This window comes from Corythoichthys intestinalis, chromosome 2 (genome assembly GCF_030265065.1).
Source record: "Corythoichthys intestinalis isolate RoL2023-P3 chromosome 2, ASM3026506v1, whole genome shotgun sequence".
In the NCBI taxonomy this organism is placed as follows: Eukaryota; Metazoa; Chordata; class Actinopteri; order Syngnathiformes; family Syngnathidae; genus Corythoichthys; species Corythoichthys intestinalis.
Window position 1 is genome coordinate 56,594,001 of NC_080396.1, and position 17,958 is coordinate 56,611,958.

The following is a 17,958-nucleotide window of genomic DNA, read 5'->3' on the forward strand; positions in this document are numbered from 1 at the left end:
GACACATACTGGATCTAATAATATCCAATGGTCTTAACGTTCCTGAGGTTACGGTGAATGATGTTGCCCTTTTCCAATCATTACTCTATTCTGTTTAGAATGACCACCCCTGTCTATTTTCGGAAAAGAGAAGCAGAGGTATTAGGAAGTGTAAATTGTGTTTCAGTTCGAGTGTTATGATGGTTTTTGACACTATTGCCCCAGTTAAGACAAAACAAGAAAGAATACGTATGTCATGTGTGTGTTCTAAGTTCCTTTTTTTTCATTCAGCACCTAATTGAGCCGGATGGGCAGGGCCATGTGACACACCTGTGGCGCATTAGGAATGCTTAATATTTAAGGATTCCTATGACCATCTGCGGGTGTCAGACTATTGCTTGCTATTTACCTTGCTTACTGCTGTGTGTACCTCATCATCCTTCGTGCTTCCCAACGTTTCTAAGGTCGTGTCCTGGTTTGATCATTTTTACTTGCTCTTTTGGACTTTGTAGTTAGATTTTTGTACTCTCTTATATTTGCGTCGTCTAGCAAGCTCCCTTAGTTGTACTTTGGTATACTCGCATTTTTGGGCGTTCTCCCTTAGTTATACTTTGTTATACTCGCATTTTTTGGTGTGCTACGTTTGTTACACTTTTTAAATACAAACATTTACTATTCCTGGTCTCCGGGTCTGATTGGGATCCACATCAACAGCTTGCCGTTCATAACAGAATAGGCAGGGGTGAAAGTGGGCCAGAACGGTCAGGAACGCAGTTCCAGTATAAGATTTAGGGCCAGAACGCAGTTCCGGTATAAGATTGAGGGCCGGAATGCTGTTCCGGTATAAGATTCAGGGCCGGAATGCTGTTCCTGTACACGGTGCTTTGATTCCGAAAATATGACGGCAACTGTCAAAACGCTATGTAAAAAAAAAAAAAGATGCTAAGCTGCCACACATGCATTTCATCTCCAAGAAGAAAACAATCTACCAACATCAGATTTACATACACAAGTGTTAACAACAAGCATAATAAAGTGCTTGTGTAGCGTAATCCGTTTCCACGTATATTTATTATTTATTTTATTCCACGGACGGCATGGAGGTTTCCCTAGCTGCTGCAGTTATCTGAGTCTGACGATGATGAGTCACATAAATGTGCGAATGCACGCAGCAAAGCAAAACGCCTGGACTCATTGATGGTAAATGGTAAATGGTGTTATACTTATATAGCGCTGACATACTGACATGTGATCAGCAGAGATAGTTAGCTCTGATTGGTTCAAATGTGCATGTTTTCTGGAACAGCAAAAAAAAAAAAAAAAAGGTTGAATTGATGCGACAACAAAAGGGCAATACAACATAAAATGGATCAAATCTTTAAGAGCAACGAAAGAGCTGAGGAGGCTTATTTATCATATTTATTTTTATTTGCTCTGATGGGGAAGTTCAGAACATAGCTGTCAATGTGCACTTTGGACTTACTGTATATTTGTTATTTATGTTAGGCTACTTATTCATTTCCTTATGATTTAAAAAAGTCAATGTTTGCGCGATCTTCAAACTATATTCCATTTCACTCTACATAATATAAGTCATTTGTACTTGTTTTTCTGAATGTATGTTACTTATGTCTTTATTTTAAAAAAAAGTAAATGTTTACATTAACTTCAATTTTAATATACAACCTATGTTCTTAAGTAGTTAAAATTGAGATTTGGCATTTTGTATGTGAGGAAATGAGGGAAAATAAAAATTAGGAGATGGAGGTTGGGGTTATTGCTGTTTTTGTTAACTTTTACTTTGAAAAAATACAATTTTGAATGAAAATCAGTTTTAGTATGTGTTATAGAAATAACTGTGCTAAAACAGTTTTATTTGCATTTCAGTAGTTTAAGAGGTTTGACAGACATTGTGCTTTCAAAGTCCTAAATGATATTCGTTGGAACAACAGCACAGACAAATAATTTGTTCTGGTATTACTGGATCTCAATGCAGCTTTCGACGCGGTTGATCTACATCGATCCTACTAAGCAGACTGGAACAGTGAGTGGGGCTCACTGACACTGTTCTACAGTTCTCTTATTGACATGATAGGGATGTCTGTGTCAATCAGAAACCATGAGTGTGAACGAATCAAAGTTACGTGGGGTTCCTCAAGGGTCCATTTTCGGACCGCTTCTATTCAACATCTACAGTATATGCTCAGATTTTGGAACCGTACAACACCTCCTATCACACCTATGCAGATGACACACAACTCTACATTTCAGTGTCCTCACATGATTGCAGTCCCTAAGTCTCACTGAGTAAATGTATTTATCAAATCAATGAATGAATGTGCCAGAATCTTCTCCGGCTAAATGTGGGAAAGACAGAGGTGATCATTTTTTGGCTAAAAAAGGAAAGCTCAAAGATCACCACTCACCTTAGCACAATGTCACGTACAGCTACAAATCAAGCCAGAAATCTTGGCATAATTATTGACTCAGACCTAAACTTCACCAGCCATCTAAAATTCGTCACTATATCGGCCTATTACCACCTAAAAAATATTGCCAGGATTGCCAGGGGCTTTTGTCTGAACAACACATGGGAAAATGTATCCATACAATTATTTTTAGTAGATTGGACAATTGTAATGGTGCATTTATAGATCTTAACAAAAAAAAAAATCAATCAATGTGATGCAAAGCACTTTGAATTACCTTGTGTTCTATACAAATAAATTTGCCTTGCCATTTTGACCCCCTCCCAGTCAAAATGGATTGGACATCTAGCACCGTCAATGGCACAGAAATGGTAAATGGTGTTATATAGCGCTTTTACATGAACATTTGAAGCCAATCTTCCCGGTTTAAATGAGTTGGACGTCTCTGGCCCTGAATGGCATGCAATGAGTTAAATACTATGAAAAAATGTCTACTGTAGAGTGTTACTGGTGGTAACCAGTGTGCATTTCAGTTTTTATTTGTTTTAATTTCATTAATTTAGTTTTTGTTGACATTGTATAAATCTACAGGTTCATTTATAGTTTAAAATAACCAATAAAACATTTTAAAAATACATTAATGATGAATTGAAAAAATAAATACATGAATATACAGGGTGTTCCAAAATGGTTGACCCCATTCTAAATGCTCATATCTCGGAAACTACTTGATGGATCTTAATGAAACTAAATACACTTTAAGTTGAATGTCATAAGTTTTATTGGTTAAATTTACACAGAAAACTACAAATATTTGTTAGATCTATGACAGATTTTCATAAATGTCCAATAGGAGTGCCGCCTGTGACTGCACACGTCGAGTCGGTATTCGAACTTGGGCCAAACTCGCTGAAATTTCTTGAAATTTTTTGGTGCCAAGTCCTATTTTGTTTTGTAGTTGGTGCCTTCTTTGCAAAATTTGTGAAGAAGGCCCGCTGCGCTGTCTTCGGTGACTGCGTCCGAGCATTCGCTAACACGCAAAATGCCTTTTCATTTCTTAACCTGAAAAGATAAAAATGCCAAACATTACACACAAAAACTTGAAACGTTTCTACACAAGCTATGAAAATTTGAGGTCATTCCAACGGAAATTGTCAAAATTATTGGCCTACGAAATGGGGTCAAAACATTTTGAAACACCCTGTATATACAGTATAACTGCTTATATTTAACCTTCAATTGATGAACAAAAATAGTCAGTAGCTCTATAAATGGTTAAAGGTTTAAAGTGTAAAATAAATGAACAAAATAGATAAATAATTACCAAAAAATATAGTCACTTTCTCTGAAAAGGGTGAAAGGTCTTTTTTAAGTGTCAACTTTTGAATCTCTCTCCACTGTAATTACCACGGTCCCTGAAAGAGTTAATATGTTAAGAATGTCTCAACTACCATCTGATGCCTTTTGGAGATTGTCTCCATATTTTCCTGCCTTCTTTGTGCAAATTAATATATCCGTGTGCACAAACTTTCAGTTGTATCTGCACTCTCTCCAAAATTTCAATCCACACTGTAATGCCAAGTATCACCAGAAAAAGGCGGCAATGAGCCACACTGGAGTCTAGTCTCTCGAAAATTAGAAGAAGAAGAAAAAAAGACGGAGAAGAAGAAAAAAAATCGTGTGTGGACACGAATTTTCCTTCCGCTACCGGTGGACTTTTTGTTGGGACCGAACCGCTACAGTACAGCAAATTAACACAGCAAAACCTTTGGACGTCGAGGTGGGTCCTTCATTTTCGCTGAATAATCCGCTGTCTGCTGCACAAGATTACAGTTTGTGACAGTGAAAAAAAGCTCTGATTCTGTTTCATTTCCCTGTTAAAAAACTAGAAACGACAAATATTACTCCACTTACACGCAATGAGTAATTCTTAACTTAAGTTGAGATAAATTTTGAGCGTGTTAGTTCGTTAAAAATATAAAGTTTAGTCAGTGTCACCTAATTGGGCGGTGGCAAACGGCGTCTCGAGCAAAGGGGTCTGGTGTTGCATTGTCCAGCTAACCGGTTAGCAACAGCGGCCCTGTTGTATCAAGGCCGCGGGTGTTTTTCCGTGTTAGGTGGGTAAATATATGAATGTTGGGATTGGGAACAACGCGGTCAGACAATCAGCGTTATGCATGTCTTCAGTTTCTGATCTGATGTAATATACTGCCCCACACGTTTATGCTATTCACTACATCAATCCAATTTTACAACTTTGCATATCTATACGTAATTGAATTCGACACACCAGATCAATAGGCATGACAGGCGTTGACTATTATTCGTTGAGAAAAACACTCTCGCGGAGATTGGGAGGCCTAGGGGGGATTAGGCCTGGGCGATATGACAAAAATAGTTATCACGATAAGAAATTTCTTATCAGTCTATAGCGACAGTAATCACATCTTTTTTATTTCAAATTTAAAGTCTGTGATTTTTGCCCCTGAGTGAAAGCTGACAAAACCAGGTTATGCTTTACCCAGTCTTTAATGTCAGAACAAAAGCTTGGTGAAAAACTACTAAACAACATTTAATTAAAAGTTAACAAAATGCACAAAATTGCACACGAGGCAATCAAAAAGCACGGCATTGCACAAAATCTGAGTTAGACATGTAATACCCAAAAAGTAAATAACTATAAATAGACAAACTTTAAGAACAAAATTCAATTTACTCTCAGCAACATGTTAAAGCCTTTTGTGCGTGAAGTCTTGAGGTGTCTGACAATGTCAATGAAATAAATTGGGAAAAAAAAAAAGTTACAAATAAAAAAAACAAAAACAAAACACAGCCAGTGCTTTGATGGTCACAGGCCAGAAAAATGTCTGTCCAATAGTATCAGGCTTTAATGCTACTCGGTGATAGGTCATGATGTTCCCCCCTGTACTGAATACACTCTCGGTGCTAGCGTTCACGTCGTATCAGTGCTCCCCTTTTCTCTGGTGGTCGGGTGGTGTGATTATAGTTTAAATCTATCGAATTTACATGTTTTTATTATTTATGTTGACAAAAATTATATGACGATAATTATCGTTATCGTTTTATCACCCAGCTTTAGATGAATGTCGCTACTATAAACTCTGAAATCACTGCTGAGTTTTTAGAGGAGTTAATTTTAGTGTGATGATAATCCCTAATCAAAGGTCCCATTTCTGCGACCACTGTTGGTTCTTCTTTCATTAGCGTATAAATGTTACCAACACTTTTGTGCACTCTGTACAGGGTTCCCCCCATAGGATTTTTTGAACCTGTGGTGGTGGTGGTGGGCTGCATCGAAGTCTGACAGACCCACATGTTGTGCCCCGGTGAAATTGCTTCATTTCATGACTATTGAGAATTTTTTTTAAACTTTTGTTTTTTCCATGAAGAACCATAACAAAGATCTATTTGAAATATTTCATTAGCCAGGCAAATGAAATACATTGGTACCTCTACATACGAAGTTAATTTGTTCCAGGACCTTGTTTGAAAGTTGAAATGGTCGTATGTCGAGCAGGATTTTCCTATAAGAATACATTATAATTCCATTAATTCGTTCCACGGCCCAAAAACCTACACTAAATCCTTAATAAATACTATTACTATTGCAAATAGCAATTACAAAGAGCAAAACAAATACATTATGAATAAAAATTAAAATAACAATAATATAATAATGTAACGAATCGGGTTCTAATGTGGCAGACTTTTTTTGCTGCACCTGAATGCACCGTGGGGTTTACGTGACGATGAGCAACAGAGCGTGGTTATGTTTTACTTTCTGTTTTGATCATGGCGTCAACAGCAGTGGACACGAGGCGAGTTGATGGAATAAATGATTAGAAACCTGACAAAGCTGGCGATTTCTTTGGCGATGTTACCACAATAAGAATTGTCACCTTAACTTATAAAGACTGGCGAACAGAGGAGGACCGCCGGCTGAGATCGACATTCTATGGCCCTCTTGTCAACCCAGTTCAGGGATGCACACACCATGCTTATATTTTGCTATCATTCACATATTCATTTCAATCATAAGCGTCACCTTTTTTTTCTCCATCTGCCCTAACTTTTTTGGATCCAGTGTTGATTCCTCTCACAAGAAAATCAGCCGTGCGTCCAACTTCCGGTAAAACAAACTGCGGCGCTGTCAAAAATCGTCCTATTTCGAGCATGTTGTCGGATGTAGAAACAAATGGCGAGTCATATTTTACGTTGGATGTCGAAAAGATCGTGTGTCGAAGCGATCGTATGTCGAGGAACCACTGTTTTTCAAAACTTGATGGTCTACATTTACGATGGAGTATTGGGGCCAAACAATAAATAATTAAATAAAATGACTACGAGATTAAATTTGCTACGAGAGGGGAAAAAGTATTATTACGTAGGGGTAATGTAGCTCTAAACCACTTCGCACTTTACCTACATTTACCTTAGCTAGGAGCTACGACGAAGCGTTAGCATAAATCATTCTATGGATAATAATTTGATGTAGATGAGGCAAGAGAAAAAAAGTTGAACTATTACTACGAGAATGAACGTCGAATTAATAGAAATTGTATTATTATTAGTAACTCTGGCAGGACTCTTCGTTCTGCCGGCCAGCTTCTTTTGCAAGTTCCGAGGTCGAAACTGAAACAGTGGGGAGACCGATCTTTTGCGGTCACTGCCCCCAAGTTGTGGAATAGCCTTCCCCCCTGAAATCCGCACCACTACGAGTCTAGACCTTTGTAAGTTTCTGTTGAAGACAGACCTTTTTAGACTCTCCTTTTCCCCAGATTAGGGTAGCTTGGTTTTATTTCGTAAAAGTTTTTCATGTTTTCAGATTTGATCTGTTTTATTGTTTTATTTGCGGTCTGACTTTTATCGCGATGCGCTGTTCTTGTTTCATTAATTTTTTTCTTAATGTCATTGTATAATACTTTTCTGCCTTTTATTTATCATGAGCCATGTTTTTTGTAAAGCACTTTGAGGACCTTTCGGATTTTGTAAAGGGCTATTTAGATAAATTTGATTGATTGATTGATCATGAAGGGCTAATGTAGCTGAATAAGCAGCTACGTACTTCACGTAGCATGTTGCCGCCTCAGTTAAAATCAACAATATTGAAAGCATCTTGTGTTTTAGAATCTTTTAACATACTAGTGTGAGGAAATCCTTAATATTTTGACTCATCTTCATCAAATTATAACCAATAGAATGATTTACACAAAAGTACGATTTACATCTCTTTTCTTTTTTTTTGCCCTAACATGCACTAAATTACCACTGCAATAATACTTCTTCTGTTAACGGACCATCGTCTTTGTATTGACAACTTAAATACTTCAAAATACTCATTTGAAATTACGACCAGTGACATCAGCAATGAACAAATGCTATGCTAGGACACAATGATTCGGGTAATACGCCAAAAAGAACCTAAATGTCATTTCAATACTAAGGTCGATATCACAGGTTAAAACCATAATTACACTAATTAACTTGAAATACCTTTCTGTTTCTGTAGATTTTTCTCCCAACTCTGTGCCAACATAGTCAGACGCATGCTTGCAACAGGAGAACCTATGTGATTTTCAAAATAAGCATGTAAAGGAACCATTTGTATTTGACGTGCTATTTCAGACGACTTCTGGCAAATAGTGCGTGAATAATGAGGTATAGATATTAATTTAGACATACTGTTAAATTATATAAATTATAAATTAGAATGTATCTAAAAGAAAAAAAAAAGGCAAGACATGGTAGCTTTTATTTTGGTGTGGCTGTGCTCCACAATCTTTTTTATGAATGGGAAACCCTGCTGTATGTCCAAACAGTAACAGTATTACCGGTATTCTCAGCTATATTTCATAATCTATCTTTTAATGTTGTTTAATTTCTCCGTGCCTTGCAGGGATCATTACTTTGGACAAACAATGGCTGTGAATGTCTACTCCACCTCGGTGACGAGTGACAACTTGAGTCGCCATGACATGCTAGTGTGGATCAACGATTCCCTCAAGATGAATCTTACGAAGATCGAGATGTTGTGTTCTGGTGAGAAATGTTTGAAGAGTTTTTCATTGTGCTGATAAAAGATAGCTTAATGGGTTATGATTATTATTGGTTACAGATGCATCTTGAATCCCCCAGTGTGACCACTTTGTAAAACACATTTGTAATGATCTATACAGTGTAACTGTCATTAAGTCCAATGAACAACTGGAACAGACAAGAGCTTCACGTGCAGACTACTATCAAACGGTGTGGGCAGTCTTCAAACACAGTTGAACCTGACTAGTAAGCCCCCCCCCCCCCCCCCCCCGCCCAAAAAAAAGAAAAAAAAACAATATTTGTTGCAGGTATTAGGGTGAAATACTTGAAGCAAGCAACTATCAACAAGAAGAAATTTTGTCCCGAGCTACTTGTCAAGACAGTTAAGATGAAGGCCTTTAGGGCTGTTGCCTTTTTCGGGAGGGTCGATTTGTCCTGGACAATTTGTTGAGGTTTAGGACTTAGAGTATATGTGCTGTGTCACGAACAATTACTCCGATGCTTATGAAAATGGCAAAATATTAGAGTATAGTGTATCCAAAGTTCTATTACGTTTTCCAGCAGTAGTCCAAACAGGTTCTGAACCCATTTGATGTTGGGCCAGTTGACACAATTTTGTTGTTGTTGTACTTTGTGTGTAGGTGCTGCTTACTGTCAATTCATGGACCTGTTGTTCCCGGGCTGTTTGATTTTGAAGAGAGTGAAATTTGGGGCCAAGCTGGAGCACGAGTACATCCACAACTTCAAGCTACTCCAGTCTGCCTTTAAAAAGATGTCCATTGACAAAGTGAGTGATGATTTACTATAGGGCTGGGCGATATATCAGTTGTAACAAATAATAATAATTTTTTTATTGCCATGGTGACAAAAAAAACCCGTATACGTCACACCATGAATAAATTCGCTCTTTATATTTAACCTTTTATTCAACTTTATGAGGGATGTTTCTGAGTCTAGGAAATTCAGGTACTTCTGGAGGTCTTATTTTTCATGTTTGAGATTCAATTAGAGCTGTCCCGACTAGTCGACGTCATCGATGACGTAAATGCGTTGACGGGCAAAACATACCGTCGACGGGTAATGACGGGTTAAAAAAAAAAAAATTACATGCGGATAAAGTTTAGAATGGCGGGCGCTCGCGATGCAAGCGGTGAAAGCAGCATAAAGCCAAAAAAGCGGACAAGAATGGCCAGAGCATGGAATTATTTCAAGGAAAATATGGAGGGTGCCACTGTGTGTACTCTTTGCTAAGCTGAGCTCGCATACCACGGTAGCACGTCGGCTATGAACAAACACTTGAAGCGCCGTCACCCAGGTGTAATTTTGGAAGACGACAAGAAACAACAAGCTAGCGGATTGTAAGTCCATACAACTTTCTAACGATTTTTTAAAAATTGAAGTTGCAGTTATGTGCGTCGTATTAACATCCATCACTGTTTTTTTTTACCCACGTACTTCATGTTTTTAATCTACTCTGCTGCTGCTCCCGAAAGCTGTACAGTGGGGCAAATAATTATTTAGCCAACCACCAATTGTGCAAGTTCTCCTACTTGAAAAGGTTAGCGAGGCCTGTAATTGTCAACATGCGTATACCTCAACCATGAAAGACAGAATGTAGAAAAAAAAACAGAAAATCACATTGTTTGATTTTTAAAGAATTTATTAAGTATTTGATCACCTACGAACAAGCAATGTTTCTGGCTGTCAAAGAGGTCTAAGTTCTTCTAACGAGGTCTAATGAGGCTCCGCTCGTTACCTGTATTAATGCCACCTGTTTAAACTCATTATTGTTATAAAAGACACCTGACCACAACCTCAGTCAGTCACACTCCAAACTCCACTATGGCCAAGACCAAAGAGCTATCGAAGGACACCAGAGACAAAATTGTAGACCTGCCCCAGGCTGGGAAGACTGAATCTGCAACAGGTAAAATGCTTGGTGTAAAGAAATCAACTGTGGGAGCAATTATTAGAAAATGGAAGACATACAAGACCACTGATAATCTCCCTCGATCTGGGGCTCCATGCAAGATCTCACCCCATGTCGTCAAAATGATAACAAGAACGGTGAGCAAAAATCCCAGAACCACACGGGGTACCTAGTGAATGACCTACAGAGAGCTGGGACCACGGTAACAAAGGCTACCATCAGTAACACAATGTGCCGCCAGGGACTCAAATTCTGCACTGCCAGACGTGTCCCCCTTCTGAAGAAAGTACACGTCCAGGCCCGTCTGCTGTTCGCTAGAGAGCATTTGGATGATCCAGAAGAAGACTGGGAGAATGTGTTATGGTCAGATGAAACCAAAATAGAACTTTTTGGTAGAAACACAGGTTCTCGTGTTTGGAGGAGAATGAATACTGAATTGCATCCGAAGAACACCATACCCACTGTGAAGCATGGGGGTGGAAACATCATGCGTTGGGGCCGTTTTTCTGCAAAGGGACCAGAACGACTGATCTGCGTAAAGGAAAGAATGAATGGGGCCATGTATCGAGAGATTTTGAGTGAAAATCTCCTTCCATCAGCAAGGGCATTGAAGATGAGACGTGGCTGGGTCTTTCAGCATGACAATGATTTCAAACTCACAGCCAGGGCAACAAAGGAGTAGCTTCGTATGAAGCATTTCAAGGTGCTGGAGTGGCCTAGCCAGTCTCTAGAGCTCAACCCTATAGAAAATTTGTGGAGGGAGTGGAAAGTCCGTGTTGCCCAACGACAGCCCCAAAACATCACTGCTGTAGAAGAGATCTGCATGGAGGAATGGGCCAAAATACCAGCAACAGTGTGTGAAAAGCTTGTGAAGAGTTACAGAAAACTTTTGGCCTCCGTTATTGCCAACAAAGGGTACATAACAAAGTATTGAGATGAACTTTTGGTATTGACTAAATACTTATTTTCCACCATGATTTGCAAATAAACTCTTTAAAAATCAAACAATGTGATTCTCTTTTTTTTTCCACATTCTGTCTCTCATGGTTGAGGTTTACCCATGTTGACAATTACAGGCCTCTCTAATATTTTCAAGTGGGAGAACTTGTACAATTAGCAGTTGACTAAATACTTATTAGCCCCACTGTACTTTGTTCTTTCCATAGTTGAATGTGCTGATAACAAAGTCTCACAAAAATTATCCATTAAAATCAAATGAGGAAGGAATTCCTCATTTGGAGTTATACTCAAAATAAAGTGGGAAAAAAAGCACTACAGGCTGATTCAACTTTGATGTAGTGTGTGTGGCCTCCGCGTGCCTTTATGGGCTCCCTACAATGCCTGGGCTTGCTCCTAATGAGGTGGTGGATTTTCTATTGAGGAATCTCCTCCCAGATCTGGACCAGGGCATAACTGAGCTCCTTGACAGTCTGAAGAGCAACATGGCTCTGCTAGATGTAACTAAAATAATGTCCCAGAGGTGTTCTATTGGATTTAGGTCAGGCGAATGTGTGCACCAGTCAATGTTATCAATTCCTTCTTCCTCCAGGAACTGCTTGCATACTCCAGCCACATGAGGTTGGGCAGTGTCTTGGACCAGGAGAAACCCAGGTCCCATTGCACAAGCGTAGCTTATGACAATGGGACTATTTTGGTTGTTATGTTGATGTTCCTTACTTTTTCCATTGTCGCTGGACATTTTGTTTTGAAAAGTTTGTTTTTGTGTTGGTTGTCTCTGAGTTATCGTTGCTGCAGTAAACTTAGAGTGCAGTGCAAAATTTTTGATTTTGGTAGTGTATTGAAATGGCATGAACTTAAATGTTTGAGTCATGAAAAATTATGTATACTTGATGGTGAAAAACAACTTAATTTTTTTTTAACGATTTGTTTAGATTTACATCTATTTCGAATTGTGAACGGACATGTGACTGCAGTCCTAGAGGTGATGTCAGAGAGAGGCAAACTTGTTGTTTAAGAGTACAATTACAAACAGTGGTTTACATCAAATGTAGTATATATGTATCGAACAGTTAATGCCAATTCAGTAGCCGAGCCTTTTTACAGCGACAGAAGTGAAGGGGACCTCTTAGCAGCAGACAGTTCCTTCTGCGTTGGCATCAATGAATGTTTTTCATAGACGCACAATCGACCATGACAATGTAAAGATCCCAATCACGTTATCTACCTTGTCAGTTCGATTTTCACTTTTTTAAAAATTTCACATTGGCTTGAACTGGAAAGCCTGAGTTATTCTTCTGCGTTGCGGTGACGGTGTAGCGGCTATGGCGTCGGTGAGCATTTGATAGTTCAGCGGCCAGGGAATGCGTTGCTCTGTAATTCACCGCCAAGCCACTAGAGGGGTGTGGCGTTGTGTTTGTACGGTTTTTGGGGACTCTTGTTGACTTACTCTAGTTTTCTTCCGGTTACACAACAATGCCAACGGAAATGGAACGCTTGAATGTAGATCTTCAGCTCATCAATATTGAACAAAAAGTGTTGATCATACAAATGTTGAGGTGCAGGCGACGCAGAAGACTGTCGCGGAGATTGTCTGTCCGGCTGTTGATGCCGCACTGAGGTTGTCGTACTTGCGGACCTCTTCGATGATGCTCTGGTCGGCTTGGTCCATTTTTGCGAGTAGCACAACAATGTTTGAAAATGGCAGTGATTTCGCACAGAACCGGAAACAACAGTCTGAGTGGACCAAACGCTGTCCATTTCCGTCACGTTACCACGTGTTGACGTGACGCCCAGCCAGGATTCTGTGGAGGTGCACATAAGGCTACGGCGGAGAGTCGCGAATCGGGTCTGCCTTGACGGCATAGGTCTGCTGCAGAAGCATAAGTCAGCCTGAAAGGTTGAGCAGTTGAGCTCATTGCTGCACATAGCTACTAGAGCTGGTGTCAGCATTTTATTACATCACTACCCAAAACACATTGCGTCGTAAACAACAGTGGCAACTTACATCAAAATAAAGTTTTTAATAGTATTTTGAATAGTGAGTTACCTTTTCAAAGTTGTATATTTTAGATGAGTTAAGATAAATAAGAAAAAAAGCATATAGAACCAACATGTCACTTCAGTTGGGGTTCCTTTTAAATGTTTTGGTGAATTTGCCGTTTATGCAGTATGTTCCTCACTTTGAATTATCAGTGCATGTTGTTTTGCGACCTGTCAGGCAGAGACACGAGCTGCTCTGTGAAATATTTGTAAAATGCCCTGACCAAATAATCACATTTCTTTTGGTTTTTCATTCTGTTGAGCACTTTGTAAGTCACATTTGGATTTTCAAATATTAAAAAAGTGCATCATTTAACGCTTACAATTTGTATGTGTGAAAGTATCTGCACCGGACATGGGCATGTAAATGGTTAAAAGTGGCATGAATAAGCATTAAATTAAATAATACTTGCTGATACATGCAGAAACCCTGTTTTAACCAGGTTCCTCTTTCAGATTATTCCAGTGGACAAGTTGGTGAAGGGGAAGTTTCAAGACAACTTTGAGTTTGTGCAATGGTTCAAGAAGTTTTTCGATGCCAACTACAACGAGAGAGAGTACGACCCCGTTGAGGCCCGGCAGGGCCAGGATACTGCACCTTTGCCAAACGCCAGCACATCAGCATTTAACAAGGCTCCGAAGAAGGCCTTCAGCCGGGGTCAGTGCACCGCACGTCAAACATGGATGTGTCCCAACCGGTTGCTTGCAATCCATCTAGAGTGCACATCATGAATAAGTACAAACCAACTGATATTTCAGAAAACCTTTATTTTACTTTCAGTAGCATTTTTTTCATAGTCACTTATTTACATTCAGGTTGGGTCCGACTTCTCTCTCGCTAACTTTTTTAAATAAATATACATTTATATATGTATGATAAAACGATGTATGGATGTTGAACTATGGAACGCTTGTTATAAAATAAATAATTTGGATAAAACTGAGAAGGCGCTGTGCATGCCTAGCACGTTAACGCCGTGGCCCTGCCCTCTTTTTAATCTTCCCCTCCCACCCTGGCGCCCTCCGCGAGTCCACATCCTGGTATTTCCTTTTGGATATGGAGCAGCAGGAAGTGAAAAACAATCTAAAGACGGGGGAATTGAAAAGGCAAACATGCACTATGAGTGGGGTATGGAAAGGCTTCAAATTGATTGTTGAAGATGCCATACCTGTGTCAGCTTCACTAAATGTAAACGAATGTGGCGCTGTCCTCTCATACGAGAAATATATGAAACAAACTTTTCAGCGTCATTTCATTGTGTAAATGCATTTATAATGATCATAAAAATATGTAGACTATTTAAACATTGAGAAAATTTGCGTTTTTTTCTGCCAGCTTGAAGAGATTAAAATGTCAAATCCACTATCCACCTGATCGAACAGACACACAAATATAAAAGATTATTATATGCATCTTAATATTGTTTAACTGGGAGAATTCGTTACAAAAAGACAGGCTTTAATTTGTTATCATTATGCACAGGCATAGTCACAAATGTGGTCACAGAAAAAGCGCAACCACACATAGCATCCCCACATTTCCTCCTCCTCCTGAGTCCTCTCAAATAAAACATAAGATTTTGGGGTTTTGGGGGGCTCCGGCCTACAAATATAACATTAAATTTCGGGGTTTTTTTGGGCTCGGGCTTGCATATCAAATTAATTGATCGTTGATACCCGCGGGCCGGGTCGGGTCGGGCCGGGCTGGATTTTTTAGGCCCGAGCTCATCTCTTACCCCAAGCACACAGCCAAGGCCACAGTAGCATTTCTTAAGACGAACAGGGTCAGAGTAATTTAGTGGCAAAATATGTCTCCTGATCTAAACCTGACTGTCACTCTCCATCCAACGTCAAGACCTTGAACCAGGTCATTCTTGAAGAATTCAAAGAGATATACTCTGTGTTGTAATTTTCCAGAAACATTTTCACTCAATGCCTCAAAGACTTGGTGTCCTTCAAAGTCATATGGGTCAGACAAAATACTAGATATGACAGTTTTTGTTAGAGGTATACTTATTTCTCCACCAACCAATTTTTCGTAAAAATTGTTGTCTAGGTTCTATCAATACTCTAAATGTTATCATATGAGTCAAACAAGCATTGTATAAAAGTTTTGAAATTGTGAGAAAAAAAAACCTTGTCAGATGATTAAAACCTTACTTTCCAAAGAGAGTGTACTTAATTATGATATGCATTGTTTATTGTCTGTTTTCTTTTCAGCTCCTGGGAAGCCGCCAGTTGCCACAGTCGCCCCCAAGGTGATGCCAATTGCAAGCAGGAAGTCCCCGAGTGCCACTGGCAACAGGGATGAGGCAGAAGTCCTCTCAGAAGTACTAAAAAAAAATCTGGATCTTTAGCACAGGTGTGTGGTCAGTCTATGAATAATTTTGGTTGCTTGCCGGTCCACAGATGGAAGATCTGAGGTGTACCATTCAGGACATAGAGAAGGAGAGAGATTTTTACTTCGGAAAGCTGCGGAACATTGAACTAATTTGCCTGGAAAATGAAGGGCAGGGCGATCCTGCACTGCAGAAGATAGTGAAAATCCTCTATGCTGTAGATGTAAGTGTTTTTTTATGATATTGATTATTAACTAGATCACAGATGCCTAACTCAAGACTTGGGGGCTAGATCTGGTCCACCATAACATTTTGTGCGGCCCAGGAAAGCAAATCATGTGCATTAACTTTGTTGCTTGCTAAAATACCAAGATTGCAGGATGTTTCTTTTCAAATGTTCAGCTACAATGGTATGAAAGTTTGGGCATCCCTGACAATTTTCTCGATTTTCTTTTATAAATAATTGGTTGTTTTATAAATAATTGGTTGTACTGATCAGCAGTTTCAGTTAAAAATCATGTAGCTGACACACACAAAAATATTTAAGTGGGAAAAAAAAACGTTTATAGGAGTTCTGGGAAATGCAGTAATTATTTAAACAAAAGAAGCCAGGTGCATAATAATAATATTTTTTTAAAATTCCGGCAATATTTAATGGATCCTCCTTTTGCAAAAATACTAGCCTTTAAACCAGGAGTGCCCATAAAAGTGCTCATGGCCTAGTTTTTATTGGCCGGCAGCAAACAATGAAAATTAAATTTCAGAATCTTAAGTTCAGCCTACATTCAATTGTACCTGTCAGCTTCAATACTAAAATGGAGGTAGTCACATAAATAGTGCCAAAACTTTACATGTTGAAATCAAGGTCAGAAACCGTAGAATTTCAGTTGTTGAATGTTTTGTATTGTGCAATATCAGTATTGAAATGATCAGAATTGCGCCAAAACTGAATCTAAATTGTTGTTAATGTAGAGTAACACGCATTCATCCTTAAATTTTACCTGAAAACCTGAGATCATGAAAATGTGTAGCTTTTCCTTTCAAGACTGACATTAGATTTTGTTGGTGCTCACTTTGCTCTCTTTGGCCTTCTCCAGGAGGGTTTTGAGATCCCTGATGTCGAAGAGCCAGAGGAGTTTTAGCAACGGTAGACCACATTTTTTTTTTTTTTTTTTTAACATCCCTTTCCCAAAAACGTCGACGCAGTGACCGCTCTTCGACATCCTCGCCTGAGTCCTGTGTGAGTGGGTCTGTGCTATAGCCGCCGGACTCCTGACTCCTCAATCAACAAGTCCTCTTACTTCATGCGTACATGTACTTAAATGTTCTGTACATGTTCTACAATCCATTCTCAGTGACATCTTCTGAAGTCCAGCCTTTCATTTGATAGGAAAAACAGGTGCCACATTTGTTTGTCATGTTTGTCAAGTCACACAGCCGCAGCCACTGTGCCTCTCTCTCTCTCACTTTTATTTTAACATTCCCAACTGGTCATAATTATTCCAAAATCCACTGGTTTAAAAAACAAATTGGCTGTTTTTTGTTGGCTATTTACTCATGGCAAATTCTTTGGGAAGCACTGGTCCATTCAGGTGAAGTATCATTTTGATCTTCACTTGTACTCAATAGTCATAAACGGACAGAGCGAAATCATTGGTTGATATGAGTTCAACCAGGTTCAATGTTGTGTGGTATTTGTAATACGTGTGTGTTTGTGTGTGTGGAGATGTTTGTGTCATTTAAAATGATCCTTTGGACGCCTTGCCAACAACTGGCGTTTGGTTGCTGGAAAGACACAAAAATTTGATTGCGTGGATTGCCAAATCCTTGAGTCTTGCAGCAGCCTCGTGCTTTTACGGCCTTTAACAAAGTGAATGTTGCACACAATCAAACTGTGCCTGCATTCTTTTTTGCCTTCTTTTGAATAAATAGACTGTTTTAAAATCATTTAATGTTCTGTGTTTGTTTTCTTTGGTGATTTTACATACATCAGGTATCCCTCGTGGATCTGTTAAGATTAATTTGACTTTGCATGACAAGTACAGTGGCTGTTTCCAAATCACCAAAAAAGAGGACACAAGTGGCATTTGAGGGAAGAAAAATAACGATATTGAAGTCATGCGAACTCCACATAGCAATACAATTTACTACATGAAAACATTCATTTTCCATACCACTTATACTCACAAGGATCACAGAGGTGCTAGGGCCTATCCCAGTTGAC

At 39.1% G+C, this 17,958-nt stretch overlaps 1 protein-coding gene across 2 annotated transcripts; it reads left to right on the plus strand.

The window, feature by feature from the left end:
* The first annotated feature begins 389 nt into the window (after nt 1-389).
* Nucleotides 390-17,684, plus strand: LOC130912528 (microtubule-associated protein RP/EB family member 1-like). Of its 2 annotated transcripts, none has more exons than XM_057830669.1 (7): nt 390-443; nt 8,326-8,468; nt 9,107-9,252; nt 13,852-14,053; nt 15,616-15,725; nt 15,805-15,957; nt 16,832-17,684. In XM_057830669.1, exons 2-7 carry the CDS (start codon nt 8,348-8,350, stop codon nt 16,874-16,876), a joined length of 777 nt encoding a protein of 258 aa, XP_057686652.1. In that variant the 5' UTR covers nt 390-443; nt 8,326-8,347; the 3' UTR covers nt 16,877-17,684. The 2 variants fall into 2 exon arrangements, with proteins under 2 accessions (XP_057686652.1, XP_057686651.1); XM_057830668.1 differs by lacking the exon at nt 390-443 and adding an exon at nt 4,037-4,188.
* Nucleotides 17,685-17,958: the final 274 nt, after the last annotated feature.

Coding starts and splice junctions, on each gene's coding strand:
- LOC130912528 (XM_057830669.1), top strand. CDS start 8,348: ATGGCTGTGAATGTCTACTCCACCTCGGTGACGAGTGACAACTTGAGT. Junction 9,253..13,851: donor AAAAGATGTCCATTGACAAA/GTGAGTGATGAT, acceptor TTCCTCTTTCAG/ATTATTCCAGTGGACAAGTT. Junction 14,054..15,615: donor GAAGAAGGCCTTCAGCCGGG/GTCAGTGCACCG, acceptor TTTTCTTTTCAG/CTCCTGGGAAGCCGCCAGTT.